The sequence below is a fragment of the Pangasianodon hypophthalmus genome, chromosome 14 (genome assembly GCF_027358585.1).
Source record: "Pangasianodon hypophthalmus isolate fPanHyp1 chromosome 14, fPanHyp1.pri, whole genome shotgun sequence".
In the NCBI taxonomy this organism is placed as follows: Eukaryota; Metazoa; Chordata; class Actinopteri; order Siluriformes; family Pangasiidae; genus Pangasianodon; species Pangasianodon hypophthalmus.
Genome location: NC_069723.1, coordinates 9692331 through 9713325, shown reverse-complemented (window position 1 = coordinate 9713325; position 20995 = coordinate 9692331). Strand labels below are relative to the sequence as shown.

At 38.2% G+C, this 20995-nt stretch overlaps 2 protein-coding genes across 7 annotated transcripts in view; both read left to right on the top strand.

Moving 5' to 3' along the window:
• LOC113532707 (alpha-2-macroglobulin-like) overlaps positions 1-9064 on the top strand; it is a 34621-nt gene extending 25557 nt beyond the window's left edge. For 3 of the 4 annotated variants that reach the window (XM_034310468.2, XM_034310466.2, XM_026924240.3), the window contains exons 21-35: positions 141-262; positions 359-410; positions 546-629; positions 1616-1792; positions 1895-1970; positions 2154-2310; positions 2407-2481; positions 2753-2915; positions 6183-6373; positions 6478-6693; positions 7791-7912; positions 8235-8316; positions 8442-8510; positions 8613-8718; positions 8804-9064. In XM_034310468.2, the coding sequence (XP_034166359.2) occupies positions 141-262; positions 359-410; positions 546-629; positions 1616-1792; positions 1895-1970; positions 2154-2310; positions 2407-2481; positions 2753-2915; positions 6183-6373; positions 6478-6693; positions 7791-7912; positions 8235-8316; positions 8442-8510; positions 8613-8718; positions 8804-8928 (1817 nt within the window). In that variant the 3' untranslated portion in view covers positions 8929-9064. Of the gene's footprint in view, positions 1-140; positions 263-358; positions 411-545; positions 630-1615; positions 1793-1894; positions 1971-2153; positions 2311-2406; positions 2482-2752; positions 2916-3828; positions 3867-6182; positions 6374-6477; positions 6694-7790; positions 7913-8234; positions 8317-8441; positions 8511-8612; positions 8719-8803 lie in introns of those variants that run through there. The other variant, XM_053239560.1, reaches the window with a different exon arrangement.
• Positions 9065-11450: 2386 nt separating this feature from the next.
• Positions 11451-20983, top strand: nlrx1 (NLR family member X1). Of its 3 annotated transcripts, none has more exons than XM_026924790.3 (9): positions 11451-11607; positions 12937-13065; positions 13167-13236; positions 13330-13436; positions 13600-14222; positions 15124-16550; positions 17468-17554; positions 17781-18032; positions 19586-20983. In XM_026924790.3, exons 2-9 carry the CDS (start codon positions 12960-12962, stop codon positions 19914-19916), a joined length of 3003 nt encoding a protein of 1000 aa, XP_026780591.3. In that variant the 5' UTR covers positions 11451-11607; positions 12937-12959; the 3' UTR covers positions 19917-20983. The 3 variants fall into 3 exon arrangements, with proteins under 3 accessions (XP_026780591.3, XP_026780590.3, XP_026780592.3); XM_026924789.3 differs by having other exon boundaries at positions 13318-13436; XM_026924791.3 differs by lacking the exon at positions 17468-17554 and having other exon boundaries at positions 13318-13436.
• The last annotated feature ends 12 nt before the right edge of the window (positions 20984-20995 follow it).

Here is a 20995-nt window from a genome sequence, read left to right as displayed (position 1 = left end):
AATCCCAAGAATATACATGGGATCTTATGCCGTATTTTTGTGTCTACACCATGATCATGAAAACAGGGTCCATTATCTCACATGTCTTATATAATGTATTGTTCTTAATAGTAAATAACTCAATGGTTATTGCATGACAGGAGTCTTGAAAGTGACAGTGAGTGCAGAGGCAGAACAATCCCAGACTGTGTGTGACAATGAGATTGTGAGTGTTCCAGAGAGGGGCCGTATTGACACAGTTACACGAAGCCTGATTGTACAGGTCTGTGTGTTGAAAATAAATGTAAATTTGTAAACCTTAAATTTGTAAACCTACTTTTTATTATGCTATAATCTAATAATATTATTTCTCCTGTAGGCTGAAGGAACTGAAAAGATGAAGAGCCAGAGCTGGTTATTATGTCCCCATGGTTAGGCTTGCAAATATTTTTTCAATTGATTCATATCTAATTGTTTACACAAACAAGTTTGAGTCTGTTTAAAAATGATGCACATAATATTCTACTACTTGATAAAGATGGAGATGCCTTTTATTTCACTTACAGGCAACAGTGTTTCAGAGCAGTTGGAGTTGACTCTTCCTGAGGATGTAATAGAGGGATCAGCACGAGCTTCTGTTTCAGTACTTGGTAAGACAAAACATTATGGTTAAAAAAATTATTTTGCACCAAAAAGGTGAAATTCTTATTATGTCAAGATGACCTAGAAAGATTCTCACCTGATTTTTTTTTTTTTGGCCAGCAGTTGCAATGCTGTCAACTTTCCTTAGCCAAAGTTTCACATTCCCCTTTTCCCACGGCACAGCCAAGGTAGTTGACTTCTACTAGGGCCAGACAGCAATTTGTGGTGCTTGACACGAAACCTGCTTCTCTGAGTGTCCAAAGGATTGCTTTCAGTCTTGAATTACAACATATGCGGATATCATCAAGATGTGCAGGTGCTCCCTGGACCCCAAATGGTAGAACCCTGTACCTGAAGCATTTAGTCAAGTCCAAGGTAGCTCATCTACATGGAGCAAGGGGTTGAACAGAGAGATTGCAGTCAGTTTTTGGTCATTATTACAAACATGTATACTCCCATCTGGCTTTGGGATAAGAACAATGGATCATGCACTCAGAGATGATAGCACTTTCATTACCTCTTCCTAATGGCCTCTTAGCAGGGTCCACTCGAGTCTTTTGATTTTTCCAGGTTCTATGACAACATTGTTCACCGTGACCAAGGCCATTCAGAAAAAACAAGCAAAAACAAGCAAACAAATCAAGAAACGCTGCTCAAGAAGCTCTCATGATGTGTGTGGCTTGGGGAGAGATTAAACTAAAAAGTAATTGGTTGGAGATTGAGACAATGGAGATTATTACAGAGTTTCAGCAGATTTACATAGACTTGTTGATTTATCATGTATTTATGTGAATACTCGTGAATCTTATAATCATAGTTGTAGATTCATGAATCTGATTATGGTTTTATGATGTATAAAATTAACAACAATGCAAATCCAAGCTAAAAATGTGGACATATGAATGGTGATAATAAGTGGCCATGATAACAGTATTATGCACATCACATATTACAATATATAGAAGATAAAGAATATTATTGTGTTCTTTTGTAGGAGACATACTTGGCCGTGCATTAAAAAATCTAGATGGGCTGCTCCAGATGCCATATGGCTGTGGTGAACAAAACATTGCACTCCTCGCCCCCAATATCTATATTCTTCAGTATCTAGAGAGCACTGAGCAGCTCACCACAGCTATCCGTGAGATGGCTACTGGTTTCCTTAAGAGTGGTCAGTGAGATTATATTTCTTTTTTTTATTTTACAGGTCAACAATAGCTATCCTGATAGATTTTCTGAACTAACCAGGATAACATTCTTTGCTTTTACACAGGATACCAAAGGCAACTTAATTATAAACATTTAAATGGTGCCTACAGCACATTTGGCACGGGAGAGGAGAACACATGGTAAGAATTTCTTAAAGCTATTTCTTAAATTTCTTAAAGCTTGAGGACAAAAGGTAATGTTAATGGTAAGTGATTATCAGAACTAAAACTTCTTCATAAGCACTTCTTAGTGATTGTTTTTTTTTTTTTCATTCTGGAATGTACAAAATATTTTTCAATATGAAAATAATTCTCCATCACCAGGTTAACTGCTTTTGTTTTGAGGACCTTTGGCAAAGCACAACGTTACATCTTTATTGATCCAGAAAGCATTAACAGTGCAAAGCAATGGCTCATAAGTATGCAGAGATCAGACGGCTGTTTTATACGACAGGGAAGTCTGTTCAATAACAGAATGAAGGTGTGTATGGTACTAGGGGTGTCCATACTACAGAACCATTTCTGAATAAATTTACTGAATTTCTGTTTATGTGTATATCATTATCATGTATTCCAGGGTGGTGTAAATGATGATGTTACTATTACTGCTTACATCACTGCGTCATTGCTTGAATTGGACATTACAGTCCAGGTAAGAGGATGATACAGTTAAAAGATTCTGCTTTTAAATGGCAGTACAAATCCAAAAATGGTAAAATGCATCCAGCCAAGGTTTATTCCAAGCACGAGCACACTTATTTGATAAAGTTGTTTTGATCCTCAAACAACTGATGTGTGAAATGTGTTCTAGAATGAAAATCTGCAGCCACACTATCGTTTTTGTAGATAAGCGGTGCCTGAAAACAAACTTTCCAAATCATCGTTTTTCTTCAACACAATAATGTACTATGTTTTGATTGCAGGATCCTGTTGTGAATAAAGGGTTGCTGTGCTTAAAATCTTCTATTAGTCACCTGACAAACACCTACACCACTGCACTGTTGGCCTACACTTTCAGTCTGGCTGGAGAGAATCAAATTCGAGAGCAGCTACTAAACAAGTTGGATAATGTCGCCATTCGAGGAGGTACTGAATGATTAGATGATGTAGATGTAGCATTTATATTAATTACAAATATAAAAAATTTACATTATTTGGGAGAGGCAAGTAATACACATTCATTGAGAACTCTGGGCTGTGTCCAAAAATGGATTCTATAACTGACTATGATGCCTAAATAGTAATAACACCACTGGTATACTGACATACTACAGTATATATAGTATAATAATATGCCATTTGGGACACAGGATATAATCATCTGCTGCTGATAGGGTTGTTTCCTCAGCATCATAAGAATATAAACTTTATTGTGCACTTCATTGCAACAGTCACCTTTTCTGAATACCAGGTAAAAGAGCAAAACCCTTTCTGCTTTAAGGAGAGCTTTTTTTTAGCTAGCTTGCTAATGTTAGCTTGCTACCATTGGCTGTTTTTTGCGCTTTATTGTCATTATGCAGCGATGTTTGTGAATCGCCAGCCTGATCTGCTGATCCTGTGGTAGGGAAGAACCGGTACAGTTTTTTGGTTCATGTTACCCAACAGTGATTTAAACTACAGATTTCTCATTTCCCACATAACATCATACATACATGTACAGCAAGTACTGTACATTTTCAATGAAACCAAAAGAGTCCCATGATCTAGCTGTACTGACAAAGTGGCACAATTGTAACATCAAGTGATTCAATTGTAACACCACTCAAAAAACCCTGGAAAATTACATGTACATGGGGAGAAAATCTGAAATAACTGTCATAAATTCATTACTCCATGTGATATAACTTTGAAGATAGCGTGGAAAATATTAAGTAATTAAAAAAGATCACTCGATGTCCATTATGCACATACAGAGAAGTGCAATCTCTGATTATTCAGTGATTAATCAGTCACTAATTTAAATGCCGGTGGTTTTTTTTTCTTTTCTAAATGATTACAGGCAAACTGTGAACAACAGGCATAATTAAGGACAGTAAGGTCAGTGTAATTTTTGGTTGTAATTGATTGATGATGCAGAGCTCCTCAAAATTTAGTCCTTTTTTTTTTTTTTTTAAATGTTTCATTTCTTGCCTTGTTATATCATATAGCATGGTTAAACCATAGTTGCCATAAAAAAAAGGTTACCATAGTTTTTGGCTGTGTGAAAAACCATTTTTTTCAAACCATCGTTTTAGCATGTTAATATGGTTTAAGCATACTTCTATGATTTAAAAAGCATAACAATGGTTCTGTATCAGTTGAAATTCATGAAATTAGTGAAATTAGTGTGTGACCAATCCTGCCCTCTCCTAGTTATTATTTTTGTTTGTACCTGAATAACAGAAATAATGAATTATTTTGGTAATATAATTTTCCAAGATATAAACACATTGGTAATTTATGACCAGAATAAAGTATTTACTAAAGATGCAGTAAAGACATTGTGCAGCACCATGCAATTAAATCGCCTCATGCTCCTCTGTTAATGAAGATATGTTTTCTTTGTCCCTAGTGGTCTAACTGTGTTTGTTCTGCAAAATCAAAAAACAGCACAGAGCCAATGGTAGTGAGTTAACCAGCTAATATTAGGCTAACAAGGCTCTCAAAGACAAGGCCTTGTTGATAATGAAAGACCAGAGGTTTTCTTGTGTCTAGGAGGTCAATGGTAGCAAGCTAATATTAGATATCTAGCACAGAGACAAAGCTATGACACAAGACTTATTTAAGCCGGTGTGTCAGTTCACACCAGACAGCATTGACAGTGAATTAGTGTGAATTTTACTATTATAGGATTGGCACAGTTACTCACAGCAGTGCAGGAGCCTCATGTTATATTGTATTTTTATCCATGATTCAAAAATTAAAATATAAAACTCTAAATAAAAAATATTTAAAGCACAGAAATAAAAAAGCGATCATGGGATTGTGCCGTAGAAGCATTATGACAGTGATGTTTTCTCACTTATAATCTCAATAAATACCTACAGTCAGGTCCATAAATATTTGGACTTTGACAAAGTTATTGTTATTTTGGCTGTCTACCACAGCAAACTGCAGTTGATTAGTTGAATTGGAATGAATATGTGCAGACTTTCAGTTTTAATTTAAGGGTCTTTACATCCAAATTGGGTCAACATTGTAGGAATTACAGCATTTTCATATGTGGTCCTCCCTCTCTCTTTTTTAAATGATTGGATAATTGGCTGCTCAGCTGTCCCATGGCCAAGTATGCGTTATTCCCTTACTATTTCACTTACAATTAAGCAGATAAAAGGCCTAGAGTTGGGTTTATGTATGGCATTTGCATGTGGAATCTGTTGCTGTTAACTCTCTTTATGAAATCCAAAGAGCTGTCTCTGCCAGTGAAGCAAGCCATCATGAGGCATCAACATTAGGGGTGGCTGAATTAACTATTTGGTACATTCTTAAAAAGAAGGAACGCACTGGTGAGCTCAGGAACACCAAAAGGCCCACTCTACCATGGAACTACGGTGGTGATGACAGAAGAATTCTTTCCCTGGTGAAGAAGTACCTCTTCACAACAGCTGGCCGGATCAAGAACACCCTCCAGGAGGTTGGTGTGTCTGTGTCAAAGTCAGCAATCAAGAAAAGCTTTCACCAGAGTACAGAGGGTTTACCACAAGATGTAAACCACTGGTAAGCCACAAAAACAGGAAGACCAGATTAGATTTTGCCAAAAACATCTAAGAAATGCCTGTGAAGTTCTGGAACAAACATCCTATGGACAAATGAGACAAAGATCAACTTGTACTAGAATGATGGGAAGAGAAGAGTATTGAGAACAGAAGGAACTGCTCGTGATCCGAAGCATACCACCTCATCATAGAGTTTGGGCATGTATGACTGCAAGTGGAACTGGTTCCCTTGTATTTATTGATGATGTGATTGCTGGCAAATGCAGCAGGATGAATTCTGGCATACAGGGCTATATTATCTGCTCATATTCAGCCAAATGCTTCAAAACTTCAAAAATTGGACGGCACTTCACAGTATAGATGGACGTCGACCTGAAGCATACTTTGAAGGCAACCCAAGACTTGTTTAAGGCAAAGAAGTGGAATGTTCTACAATGGCCAAGGCAGTCACCTGACTTGAATCCAACTGAGCATGCATTTTATTTGCTGAAGGCAAAACATCCCAAGAACAAGCAGAAACTGTTTTACAACAGGAATAAATTAAAGATGAATGTGTGCACTTTGAGCTTATATTAATTAACTAAAATAACAATAACTTTGTCAATGTCCAAATGTTTATGGACTTGACTGCATATGTCTAAATTGGCTTTAATTTTAGATGGTCAGCTTCACTGGTCTCAGTCAGCATCAGATGACTCCAGCGCATTGTCAGTGGAAATCAGCTCCTATGTGCTGCTAGCTGTTCTCACTACAGGTCAAGATACTGCTGCTGATTTGGGATATGCTAATAGGATAGTCAGCTGGCTGGTGAAGCAACAAAATCCCTATGGAGGCTTTTCATCCACCCAGGTACTCAATTAAGCAGCCCTTCCTTTAACCTGTTTTGCATTTAGCCAGTATGATGTTAAATCATTGTTAAAAATTATAGTGTTACATGCTTTTTTTTCAATCAGGATACAGTTGTGGCCCTCCAAGCTCTGGCTCTGTACTCCACTAAAGTGTTCAGCTCAGAAGGCTCTAGCGCAGTAACTGTAAAGTCAGAAGATGGACACAGTCACAACTTTGATGTGAACCAGAACAACAAGTTACTGTTCCAAGAAAGTTCATTGCAGGATGTTCCTGGTAAATACAGCATTGAAGTGAAGGGCTCCAGCTGTGTGTCAGTGCAGGTCAGTGCATCTGACTCTTACTATCTTACAAACCTTGGGCTGTATTCAGAGTCAGCAACTTGGGTCCCAATGTTTATGCCGGGTAAAATAATTTGTATTGAGACTTTGTCTAAGCACCTGCACAAGTAGAGTTTCTGGGATCCCCATTCAGATTATGTGCCTACATGCATGTAGTTCTTTCCTCCGAGGTTGCCAGATTTTTCTTGAGTAGAAGCATTCGAGATGGAGGTTTTCAGTATCGTCTAGACCACTGCCTTTAAATGCAAGCACTTTAAAGCAGTGGTCTATAAACTTTAAGCACCCCTAAAAAATCATGAATAAAAAAATGCCAACTAAAGGAAATAGGTTTTTTTCTTTGCTGTCAAGATACAACATAAAAGCAAGAGACAATTTAAAAATAAATTAAAAAAAGATTAATATGATAATAAATGAACAATAAGATGGCAAGCACTGAAATAAATCTAATCAGAGTCTAGTATAGCTAGTCCCAGTGTATTACTGCATAATTGTCTTAGTTGTAACTATCATGTCAATCACTGTAAATTTGTTTTAATATAACAGTATGGCTTCCACCCTCATTATCTGTCAATTAATAAACTAAGACTTGAAAATCTTATTATTTTGCATTTTACTTTTTTGTGTCATGCTCTGACAGCCACACAATTTTATGAAGCCACAAGATGGGACAGTTTAACTTACCAATATTTATTTTCTGATAAGTGAAATTCAAAACATTTGTTATTAAGTGTCTGATGGAAATAACATCACTTAATTCATGTGACATAATATAAAGAGGTGTGGTAAGCATAAAAAATGGAAGTTGATTCAAATCAGGTAAATACTATACCGTCACTTTTCTATTTCCACTTATTATATTTTAAATCTGTCCCAGTCAACCTGATCCATGCTGTCCCAAATTACGAATATACCTGAATTCACTCTATATAATACTGGCTTCAAATTGCATCCCAAAAAAGATACACTTAAGTTCAGTGTCAGAATAGCATGTAACTGAGGCATACCTCTATTTTACACATACTCCACCTGTTAGCTGACTGCTTCATAGTTTAACGGTTTTTTTAAATCCCCACTTGCAGACAGCACTTTTCTACAATGTTCCCACACCTTCTGAAACCAGTACACTGAGCATCAGGGCTACAACTGAAGGAAAATGCACAAAATCACTTGGAGAAACTGTGTTCCTCAAGTTCACCATCAAGTAAGAATGAATGTGTGATGAATCCTTGACATACAATAGGAAAACCAGTGAATGAAGTACTCAGAGGATTAGAAAAGACCATTATTTAGTCATTATTTTAAAAGTTTACTATAAATTGCTGCTAATACTTTAAATATTGGCTGTATTGGCTATGACCTATATACTGGGATAGTTTCTGGGTTAAAAGCATTAAAATATAATGATGGCTAAATATCCTCTCATGACACTTTAGCCTGCAGTGACAGTGATGATCACTTTATTTGGTATCGTTGGTGCTATAGATACCCTTTAAGTTATTGAGTATGTTTTTTTTTTTCTTCAGATATACTGGGACACTAAGCAGCACTAACATGATCATAGTGGACATAAAATTCTTATCAGGGTTCACAGCAGATCCTGGTGAAGTAAGGAGCAGTAATGTTGCTAAAATATCTGTAATATACCTGTATAGATAGACAGATATGCAAATCCCTGGCTATTGAAGTGTTAATGAACTAATAGTAGAATAATTATTACCTTGTTTTTCTAGCTGAAAAAAGGCATTTTGGTGGAAAGAGCTGATTCCAAAGATGACTGTATTATCATGTATATCAAAGAGGTAAGAGAGTTTATTAATCTGTTAATAACTCCCTATATTACACACACAAAACAGATATGATGGAGTATGTTTACAATATGATGTTTGGTGTATCTCTAACAGCTCCATAGGAATATTCCTATCAGCTATGAGCTACACATGAAACAGGTGCTTCCTGTCAAGAATTTGAAGCCGGCTGTGATGAAAGTTTATGATTACTACCAAACAAGTAAGATATTCCCGGATTGCGTTATTCAAACAGTTACTGTAACTGTACTGCTTTCATTTACTGATTTTGAACATATTTTATTCAGGTGACCAGTCTGAGACGGAGTACACCTCCCCGTGTGTGTCAGGTTTTAAATCTGCATTGAAGATGCAGAAAATCTTTTGTCTATTCGCTCTATCATGGTTTTATTTTCTGATGCAAATATGTTGAATTGTTGTTTAAATAAAAAATACCCTTCAGATGCCTTATATGTTACTGTTGTGCTGAGGATCTTCACAGTATGATGTTACATGTATAATTTGAACATTCCTTTTAATATATTGATTAAAATTGTACTTAGCCTACATGAAGTGTTATTGTCTTTGGCTATGCACTGTTTCTTTTGGGTATAAATGTGAGGCTGCAATTCCTTTGTCATCCATCACCATAGGAAAAACCAAAAAGCAGGTAGATAAATAAAAAAAGTGCTTGAGTTGTTATCTGAAAGAGTGTTGAAATGGATTTTTTTTTTTTACTAGTAAAGTGCAAGAAACGTGCTTCTGCGGTCATGGCAAGGCAAGATCATGCCTCTGATATAGCTTCTTAGCAGATGAAAACAGAGGGAAGTTTAGCTAGACAACCATATTAAAGGATTACCCTCTTATGTCTAAAAAGTAAAAAGTAGTTCAGGCTAGTTGGTAACAGATGAGAGACTTTATGTAGTAATGTTAGAAAATTGGGTTTGTGTGCCTTCACAGGCAGTACTTAAATGGAAATATATGGTTGAGTGTTGTTTAGTTTGTCTAGTAGGCCACCATATATCAGCATTTGGTAATGGTAATCTTCATAGAGTCCTCATACATTTTAAATCATGTTGAAATATTAAATTACCCCATTTGTGTGACCATTTTTTTTTTAAAAAGATGTTGCTATTTGACAGATGTTCCACTGATTTGATCACATTTCTAGATGTTGTACAACCGTACATTGTTCCATAAAGTTATTTTTGCATTCAGCTGTCAAAAATGGGAACTGCAACAAGTTCCTTCCTGAAACTGCTGCAACAATGTCAGAAGCACACAATACTTTTACACACTCACCACTTTATTAGGAGCACCTGTTCACCTCCTTATTCATGCAGTTATCTAATCAGCCAATCATGTGGCAGCAGCAAAATGCAAAAAAAAAAAAAAAAAAAAAAAACACCATGCAGATACAGGTCAAGAGCTTCAGTTACTTTTTCTTCATTTTGATGTTTGATGTGAACATTAACTGAAACTCTTGACTTGTATCTGCATGATTTTTTTTTTTTTTTTTTTTTTTTTACATTTGATTGGCTGAATAGATAACTTCATTCATTCATCTTCAGTAACCACTTTAACCTGGTCATGGTGAGTCTAGAGCCAATCCTGGGAATGCTGGGTGATGGGTGTCCATGGCAGGGCACCATGCACGCACGCACGCACACACACACACACAGGGACATATTTTCGGAAGGTGAGAGGAAACCAGAGAACCCAGAAGAAACCATTGTGAACATGAGGAGAACATGCACAGAAACACATCAAGCTCAAAACCAGGGACCCTGGAGCTGTGTAGCACAGAAGATATTTAGCTCGAAAGAGACGACGAGAAAGACAACAGGGGCTTAGGAAAACAACAATAACCAAGCGGGGAACAGAGGCAAAAGGGACGGCTTAAATACACAGAACGGGAACAAGACACAGGTGAAAGCAATGAAACCAATTACAACAAAGAAAACTAAGGCTGGGCGACATCTAGTGGGGGAAAAAAACATGACACAAAAAAAAAACACTGAAAAAGGACCAAAACTCTGACAGGCATATTCCTTCAACAGCTGACAAGAGTGTATTGTATTGCAAAACTTTTAGTGGAACACATTATTATTTGTTGGCCAGTTTTGTAAGTACTAATCAGTATAAATGAACACTGGACGAGTGCTTATGGATATTCACAGTATTCATCCATTCAAATACAAGTACAGTGCACTGTATGCATGCTGTTCAGACTACAATCACTTGATGCAGGTTAAACTTCCATCTAATATAAAAATCCCCCAAATTTAATATCTATAGGACTTTATTATTTGCATGCTCATGCTATTCTCTGTGGTATTGATATGAGCTTTATCATATCATGTTTGTGTGTGTGGAGTTTGCATGTTCTCTCTGTGCTTTTGGGGGTTTCCTCCAGGTACGCTGGTTTCCTCCACCAGTCCAAAGACATGCACTGTAGGCTGATCAGCATCTCCAAATTGTATGTTGGGTGTGTAATTGTGCCCTGCAATGGGTTGGCACCTTCCAGGGTGTTCCCTGGGATAGGCTCCCCCTCGACCCTGCGTAGGATAAGCGGTGTGGATGGATTTTAATACATTTTACTTAGAAAATGTAAAATAATAATAATAATAATAATAATAATAATAATAATAATAATAATAATTGGAAACTTGTATTTTTCTGGAGTAAATATAGTCATTTGCCATAAATATATTTGCAACACTTACACTCAGTTTACTCTGATTGAAGCATGCCCTTCATCAAAACACTTGCAAAATACATACACCTAATTTTTATGGTTTAGCTAGGCTTAGTCATATGCATGACCATGTAGGAAATTATAATAACAATGCACGTGATTTCAACAGATTTGAATAATGAGATTCAGGAGAAACTTGCACACATTATTCAGTGTGTGTGTGTGTGTGTGTGTGTGTGTCAGGGAGAGAGAGAGAGAGCGAGAGAGCGGGGGGGGCTGTGTTTCAGAAACAGGAAGTGCTGCTGTACTGCTGGCGTGCGTTTATCAGTTCATAGCTTTTATGGCGATGGATTAGGAGGAAATATATATATAATCTGAACATAAATCTGCACTGCAACAATGTTAAAGCAGTAGGTAAGATCAAATAATCCTTCCTATATAATGCCTTAATCGCACTGCTTGTTCTTTAACAGAGGAAGGTCGCTATTGCACAGCTGCTTGTCAAAAGTCACCTCATCGCTATGTTTACATAAACATGGCTCTGGTATAGTGAAATCTTCTCCTACCCTGGTAAAGAAAACGCTGTCGTCTGTTACTGGAAGTAAGCCTTAAATCAACAACGTGGTGATTTCACCGCAAAAGCGAACAGCTAACTAGCTAACTAGTTCCTGACTCAACAGTGTATGGTGAGGCAATGTGTAAACATTATATATAAAGTACACTAAAATCACTAAAATGAGCTGCACTTTATTACTAGCTGACAGCTGCCATGTAAAGTCTGTTATTGTTATTGTGGTATAGTCTGCTTGTAAGAAGAAATGTGCAATAACTAAAACAAATGAGTTGCCATTCTCAAATTATAAATAAATAAAATAAAATAAAAACCCTGTTGAGTTAAATGTAACCCACTTTGAGTCATTTCTGTGATCAGAGCTAGGTCAGTAACAGACATGTCTTTGGTTAATCTGACCACATGCTACTGAGTTATGTGTAGAATCCAACATGCTGGTATGCTTTACCTACCCAAAAATAGGCTCAAGTCCCAGCCACAGGTCATGTCATGTTTACAATTATGTCTGGTATGTTCAAGTTAATCATGAATATTTATGACCCAGCATTTGATTACAGGGGGCATGGTGGCATGGTGGCATAGTGGTTGGCAGTGTTGCCTCGCACCGCCAGGATTGGGGGTTTGATTCCTGCCTCTGCCCCGTTTGCGTGTGGAGTTTGCATGTCCTCCCTGTGCTTTTGGGGGTTTCCTCCCCCAGTCCAAAGACATGCATTGTTGGCTAGTCAGCATGTCCAAATTTTTTGTTGGGTGTGTAATTGTGCCCTGCACTGGGTTGGCACCCCTTCCAGGATGTTCCCTGGGATAGGCTCCCCTGCGACCCTGTGTAGGATAAGCGGTCTGGATGGATTTTAATACATTTTACTTAGAAAATGTAAAATAATAATAATAATAATAATAATAATAATTGGAAACTTGCTTGTATTTTTCTGGAATGTATTTTTTTTCATTTGCCATAAATATATTTGCAACGCATACAGTTAGTTTAGTCTGATTTGAAGCATGCCCTTCATCAGAACACATGCATACACATAATATTCCATAAACATAAAAGTATTATGCAATCAGTGCAACTTGATCAGAAAATTATTTCAACGGAAGGTTAATAACATTCTTGTTAAGCAATGCATGTAAATAAACATAACCATATTACATTAGGAATGTTGCTATTTTAGAAGGGGTCTTAAAGGATACCAGAATGTGGCGATTTGGAAGGACGACAGGAACAGGAGCTATAAGCTGGAGATCCTACAGGGCACGAAAAGATTTGCCCCACAAATATGAATCAGCAGTTCCAGAGAGAAGTAGTTTTTTTAAAAAGCACATTTTTATGATTTATCTACTTATTTGCTTACAAGTACTGTATTGTGCTGATTTGTATTTCCTCTCATTATCTAACTACCAGAAGTGGAGTTCAGCTTTCCACCTAGTGACTTCTGTTGTGTCAGAAAAGCAGGATCCTTATTACATCCCAGGTAATATGCCATGATTTAAAGCAGTTTCATGTTACAGCATGTAAGACTATAACAAAAGTGCACACCCTATTGTTTCATAAGTGTTCTTAACAGGTGGATGAGTCCTTGTGGAATGGGGTGGAGTGAACAGGTAAAGTTACTGAGCTCATCGTTCTCTGGTTACAGTTTGAGGTTATATTCTTCTGGCACACCAATCACAGGTGAGCTAAAACTATTGGCATACCATGGTATCAGTTGTAGCTACACACAACAGCTTTTGGGTATTGGGTTCAGGTTGCAAATTAAGTAAAAATTTCAACTTATGTAAAAAATTTGCTTGTAACAAGATTATTATCTCAGTGCTGTGTTGAATTTGATCTACAGATCCCATAGAGATCCACAAACAAAAGTTAACGCTGTGGTTCAGTCATTTGCCTCGGGAAGAGAAACAGTTTGGGGGTTACTTTTCTCCTGAAACCATGCACATAGAGCCACTTATTCTTGAGAAAACCCCAGAAGACGGAATAGACCTCTCAATTAATCCCTTCAAATTAAATGAATCACTAAGAAAATCTGTCACAGCTGAACAACTGTTTGACCCAAGACATGACATCAGGGAGGGACAAGGACTCAACGTATTGCTCTGTGGGGCTGTTGGCACTGGGAAGAGTACAGTTGTCCGTAAGCTGGTTTTGGACTGGTGTGCTGGTTCAGCTCTGTCCCGGTTCAAGCTGGTGGTGCCCTTCTCTTGTGAAGATCTCTCTCAGCTGTCTAAATCCACATCGCTAAAAGACCTTGTGGGTAGAAAGTATGTACACCTTCGCAAGACACCATTTCTCAGTGGAGATAATAACCAGGCCAGTGAGGTCCTCTTCATCTTCAATGGAATGGAGAAGATGAAGTTAGACTTTAGGATCAGCACCACTGAATTATGCAGTGATCCTAATGAGGCTCTTCCATCAGGAGCTGTTGTGGTGAACTTGCTGAGGAAATACCTCCTACCTGAGGTGTGTCTAAACTTCTGGTCTCCTTCCCTTAATTATTAGCACCCGTTTAAAATTTGCTAAAATTAAAACCAAACTTTGTTAATATCTGGTAAAGGCTCATATGCCGAGAATAACAGCACAGACCTTTTTCCTGTAATGTTTAATAAGGTTGGAAACTTTAAGAGAGATTTAGCTTAAATATTCTTTAGGGGTGCCAGTAAATTTGCCACATATTTTTGTGAGAAAAATATACGTTTTATGAGAATTATTTTTGTTAGGGGAATGATAAGCGTGACAGTGTTTTTCAATTATAGATTCATGCAAAGATATGAGCAAAGAATGGTTTCAGTGATTTTTAAGTGTTAGCTTTTCACATCCCAGCAGCTATCAAAGTCCTTGCTAAGAAGAAATACTCCAGCCTCTGAAACACATGGCTATGTAGACACAAGGGGAAAAAATTATTTGCACCAACAGCCAAATCATTTGAGCAAGATGACCCTAATTGTCTTTCGATCATGTAAATTCCTGCTCCTGCAACAGCATTCAGATGTTTTTGCTGAGGTTGTACTTGATTTTAGCCCTGATTTTCCCTGTTGCAGAAAAAATATCTTTCAAACAACTGAAACTATCCCAGCCCCATAGACCCCCCGCCCCCAGTCAAATCATATTGCATTAATGTATTATTTGGCACTTCATACCCAAATAATTGTTAGGAACAATGAAAACAAACACAAGATAAATTCCTGGCAATGCACAGTATAAAAATAGCAACAGTTCTTTGCATTATATGTCCAGTTCTCTTTGCTGGACAGACAGTCCATTAGCCTAGATTTGTGTTTTGAAGAAACCACTGAAGGTTATGCTTTAGCTAACTTTAACCAAAATCACTCACTATACCTTTACCTTCTTGAATATTTTTCAGGCCAGCATTTTGGTCACAACCAGGCTGTCTGCTGTAGATCATATCCCAAAGAAATATGTGAACCGCTATGCTCAGATCTTTGGTTTCAATGATCCTGATCGCCAGAGAAACTACTTCACAAGCAGACTGTTACAACAAAGTGGAAAAAACCCAGGCAAAGATGCAGAATCTTTGATCGAGATGCTCTTCCTCAACCTGCAGCGAGAGAGCCAGTTAGCAGCAGCCTGCTTTTTGCCTTCCTACTGCTGGCTCACGTGCGCCACTCTTCACTTCCTGCACTTTACTGATGCCAAGGCACCCATTCGCACTCTTACTGGTATCTACACAAGCTTCCTGAGGCTTAACTTTGGGGGAGAGGTGCTGACAATAGGAGGAGACCAGTATTCACAAGAGCACCAGAATTCATTAATGCTTTACGTGGTCCGCACTGTAGGGAAGCTGGCTTTCGATGGAGTCAGCAGTAAACATACTTCCTTTTCAGAGACTGACCTTGAACAGTGGGTTGGTGGAGAGATCAAAACTGATGAAGAGCTTCAGCAACTGGCAGTGTTTCGTACAGATGTGCTAGACTTCTTCCTTGTGCCCTGCGTGGAACATGGTCAAAAGCTTACTGATTCAGATGAGAAACGCTATGTTTTTGCTGTTCCAGCCATGCAGGAGTATCTGGCTGCCCTTTATGTTGTTCTTGGTGAGAACAAAACTGCCCTGGAGAAGGTGACTAAGCAAGTATCGTCTGCCCTTGGACAAGCTGGAGAGGACATCACTACCTTAATGACCATTCTATCCAAGTTCATACCTCTCAGGATCTTTGCCCTATTCAACTTACTGAAACTATTTCCCAAATTTTTTGATCGAGTAACTAGCCTTAGTAGGGGGCGCATCGCTAACACCATGGCTGCAGAAATGTTCCGCTCAGAAGACAGTTACAACGAAGATGTTCTCGATCAGGTAGAGCAAAGCTTGCTGGGAGTACAAGGCCCACAGCCACAGCAAAAAGATGACACAAGGTCTTTTGAGTTGTACCCGATCTTCATGGGAGGTCTCCTTCATTATGGGAACAGAAGGCTACTGGACCAACTTGGATGCGACATTAAGAGCACCACGGTGGCCCAGATCACTCGAACACTGAAGAAGCAGCTGATCAAGCAGAGCCGTAAACAGCAGCCACCTGAGGAGTTGATGGATTTGCTGGTTTTGCTGTATGAGCTCCAGAACCCTCGGCTCACAGCTGAAGTGTTGCAATCCGTCAAGATCATCAACCTGTCCAATGTGCGCATGACTCCACTGAAGGGCTTTGTGCTGAGCTCAGTGCTGAACTGCTTACCTCCTGGCTTTGTGCTGAATGAGCTCAACATGTCCTCCTGCCATGTCACTCCAGAGTTGCTACACATCCTTTACCCCGCATTTAACAACACCAGAAGCCTCAAGTGAGAGATTTTCTGTTTAATAAATAGAGCTGTCTGTGTTTTAAGTGAAGGGATATTCATTTGGGTTATTCATAATTACAGTGTTAATGACAGTGTTTTTGACTTGCTTAGATTTGAAATAGGAAATCTTCCATAATTCTCTGCAATATGATATTACATATCATTTCACTTTATGAATAGACCAAATGTTTAATACCACCTTTGCAATTGCTGTGTGTGTGATGATGATTTACCTTTATAATTGCTTGTAAAAAAAATATAAATCAGTGGTTCTCAAAGTGAAGTCCAGGGACCACTGGGGGGGCAGCTAATGAAGGATAACCAGGGTGTTCATGATTTTTTTTTTTTTTTTAATTTAGTTACAGGGATGGAAATCACAATCTACTGTTATCAAAGTATTTATTATTGATATATTATAGTTAATAGCCTGTTTGACTGGCCACTTGCCCTGTAGGTCTATAAATAATGTACGTAATGTGTTATGTTGTGAAAGGTTCATGAAAGCTGTTTGGCTCTAATAAATTAACAAATTTACATTTTAGTAGTTCATGAAATTAATCTGTTTGAGGTTATCTGTGGAATGTATTTTATAGTTAAAGGGGTCCCTGGATGCAAAAGATTTGAGAACTCCTGCTATAAATAACCAGAAAACCACAGCTATGAGTCTTATTTGAGCATAGCTTGAGAGAAACACTAAAGACCTGTTTAGATAACTAATAGTATAATTTAATGACAGCTAATGAATGACCTTCTACATTGACTTGTTTTTTACCGAAAGGATGCTTTTGCATACAGAATAGCTGTGCATTAACATACTGACCACATTGTTTTTTTTAATTTTCTGTCTGAGAAAGTAGACAAACTAATGGCATGCGTGTGGGTTTTTATAGCTGTGTGTCTTTTTGTATTGTCTTCAGTCTGCAGTTTAACAATCTGGATCCTGAATCCTGCATACTGCTGCGAGATCTGCTACTTGAATCCAACTGTAAAATTAAATCATTACAGTAAGGCATATTTCATTGCACTTTGTTTTGCACTATTGGTTCAAGAGGTAGGTAACTGGCCTTGAAAACAGCTTGTATTGAAGAGAGAATGATTGCATGAATGGTGCCAGTACAAAGTACATGAACAATAAAACTGCAGCTTGCTGTTTTATAAATATAAGATCACAGTTTAATATAATAAGCTAGATTGAACATAAGGTTTAATCTAATGAATCTCTGGCTACAGGTTGTGTGACAACTCCTTGTTGGACAGAGGAGTTAGCCACCTTCTGGATGCTCTGTCTGGAAACCAGTCTTTACAGAGGCTGTCTCTGATGCATACTGGTCTTGGAGATAGTGCTGCTTCCGAGTTAGCTGCAAGGCTAGCCTTGCACGGTGGGTTAGAGGAGCTAAATGTGGCCTACAACAACATTGGAGATGGTGCAGCACTTAAACTGGTTGACGCCTGCAGAGAGCACCCTACTATTCACACATTGCAGTGAGTATGACTAGTATAGTCATATACTATATATAGTCATAAATCTATATAGTCACTATACAGATTTTACCCTTTGGTTGTCACAACAGTGGATATAAAAGTTTTCACACCCTTGTTAAAATGGCAGGTTTTTGTAATGTAAACAGTTAAACCAGGATAAATCATGTCAGAAGTTTTTCCACCTTTAAGTAGTACATTAGAGTAACATTTTGGGGAGAAAAATAATAAATAATAATAATAAATAAATAAATAACCTACAATAACATGGTTGCATAAGTGTGCACACCTCTAAACTAATACTCTGTTCAAACACCTTTTGATTTTATTACAGCAGTTTATTACAGTCTTTTTGGGTAAGAGTCTATCAGCTTATCACATCTTTACCTGGTAATATTTCCCCACTCTTCATTGCAAAAATATTCTAGATCCATCCAATTGCACGTATATCTCCTGTGCACAGCCCTGTTCAGGTCACCACACAGATTTTCAGTTGGATCCAGGTCTGGGCTCTGGTTGGGCCATTTCAAAATGTTGACCTTTTTATGGTGATGCAGTTCCTTTGTTGTTTTGAATGTATGCTTTGGGTTGTTGCTGTGCTGGAAGGTGAAATTCCTCTTCAGCGTTCTAACAGATGCCTGAAGGTTTCAGCCAAAAATCGACTGGTGTATGGAGCTATTTATGATTCCCTCCACCTGGAATAAAGCCCCAGTTCTAGCTGAAAAAATGCAGCCCCAAAGCATGATGCTACCATCACCATGCTTCACCGTGGGTATGGAGTTTTTTTGGAATTATGGCCAAAACATTCAACCTTGGTCTCAGCAGCCATAACACATTTTGCCACATGGTTTAGATTATTGTATACATGTTTTGGTTTCCATCTAGCCACCCTAACCCATAGCCTATACGTGTGAATAATATAAGAGATTGTTGTCACATGTAAGGAGCAATAAGTACTTGCCAGAAATTCCTGCAGCTCTCAATACTAATGTTGCTGTAGGCCTATCTGCAGCATCCCTGAGCAGTTTTCTCCTTGTCTTCTTATCAATTTTGGAGGGACATCCTGTTCTTGGTAATGTCAATGTTGTGTCATTTTCTCCATTTGTTGATGGTGGTATTCACTGTATTCCACGGTATAGCTAATGCCTTGAAATTCTTTTGTACCCCTATGCTGATCAATACCTTTCAACAATAAGATTCTGTTCACACTTTCTAAGCTCTTTGTGGACCATGGCTTTCGCAGAAGGATGAAACCAAGAAGATTTGAACTTTAATTAGGGTTAATCACAGTCACTTTAATTAATGGCAGGTGTATACTTACTACTGCTTAACATGAGTATGAATGTTGATTCTGAACAGAGCCACATCTCCAATTATAAAAGGGTGTACACACTTATCACATCATTTATCTTGGTTTCATTCTTTTACATCACAAAATGCTGCTATTTTAATAGGGGTGTGTAGACTTTTTATATCCACTATTACACATCTTTAATTACTGTTAGAGTGTAACAGTCATGTCTGAGCAAGATATTTTCCTCTTGGCATCTTCCCAGCCTGTACTTGAACCAGCTAACCGATGTGGGGAAGCAGTCGCTGCATGTCCGTGGCGTTCCTCAGGAAAAAGGTGGAAGACGGGTGAAGGTGCTGGCTTCAGTGACCGAGGGCTCAGACATCTCAGAGGACTGGCATCCCATTCTGAGCATCATAGGGAAGAACTCCTTATCTTGGGAAAGGGAACGTGTACGTGAACAGCTTCTGGTCTTCCTGAAGGATCTGGAGTGGGGCCGTAAACACTCTAGCTTCTGGAAGAAGTTGCACTTCCACAGAGTGGAGCGCATGGTGAGGCAGACTCTGCGCATCCTGGAAAAACAGAAGCACTGCTAATTGATGTAACTGCTTCATTACGTTCAGCCCTGCTGCTCTTCTGGGAAAGTTGAACATACTAGATACAAATATCACATGAAATATGTGTACAAATACTACGTGCAAATCTGCTTCCTTCTTTGCATTAATAGTTTGCATTAATGGGTATGTGGAAATTCTTAAATAGGTACTTGAAGACTCAGCTTAGATGCACACAAATATGGCCAAAAGTATGTGGACACCTGACCAATCACACCCATATGTGCTTGTTGAACATTTACCTTTAACCCATTCCAGATTTAGTTCCCCTTTGCTGTTATAATAACATCCACTCTTCTGGGAAGGCTTTCCACTAGATTTTGGAGCGTGGCTGTGGGGATTTGTGCTCATTCAGCCACAAGAGCATTAGTGAGGTCAGGCACTGATGTTGAGTGAGGGGTGTAGTTGACGTTCCAGTTCACCCCAGTGGTGTTCAGTGGGGTTGAGGTAAGGGCTCTGTGCAGGCCACTCGAGTTCTTTCATTCCACACCTTTTCAAACTGTGTCTTCATGGTCCTCGCTTTGTGCACAGGGGCATCGCCGTGCTGGACAAAGTCGCTGGGTGTGATGTTCAGGTGTCCACATACCTTTGGCCATATAGTGTATTAAAATTGACATTACCCATTCATGTGTAATATGTGTGGAGAAAACCATTACATTGCATTGCATTGCATTTAGTTTTTTCCTAAATACTTTTGAGGTTTGGTTCATGACCAAAATAAAAATTTTGTTAAAAAGTGTTAGAATTAAATAAATTATGTACCACCCAGGGTTTCCTTGTATGTCAGAGTGCTGTACTGACTAAAAGCATGTCTTTTCATGAAATGAAATTCAATTTGGTGTTAGAGGTATAAATTAGGTTATGTACTGTGCCCTAATATTTCATTTCCAGCCATTTCGATACTAACATGGCAGATGCAACGTATTATATGGGTTTGGAAAATTTTAAACCCATTCATGTGCCTTTAAATACATTTCCAAAAGAGAATGTATTTTGTTATTTATAATGTGAATTCCAAACAAAAATAAATAAGCAAATTGTCTAAGAAATACTTCTCCATC

What these genes read in the sequence shown, in the direction of transcription:
- nlrx1 (XM_026924789.3), top strand. Translation starts at nt 12,960, where the DNA reads ATGTGGCGATTTGGAAGGACGACAGGAACAGGAGCTATAAGCTGGAGA. An exon ending in ATCAGCAGTTCCAGAGAGAA is followed by an intron (nt 13,066 to 13,166) that starts GTAGTTTTTTTA and finishes TCTAACTACCAG; the next exon opens with AAGTGGAGTTCAGCTTTCCA. An exon ending in AACAACACCAGAAGCCTCAA is followed by an intron (nt 16,551 to 17,467) that starts GTGAGAGATTTT and finishes TATTGTCTTCAG; the next exon opens with TCTGCAGTTTAACAATCTGG.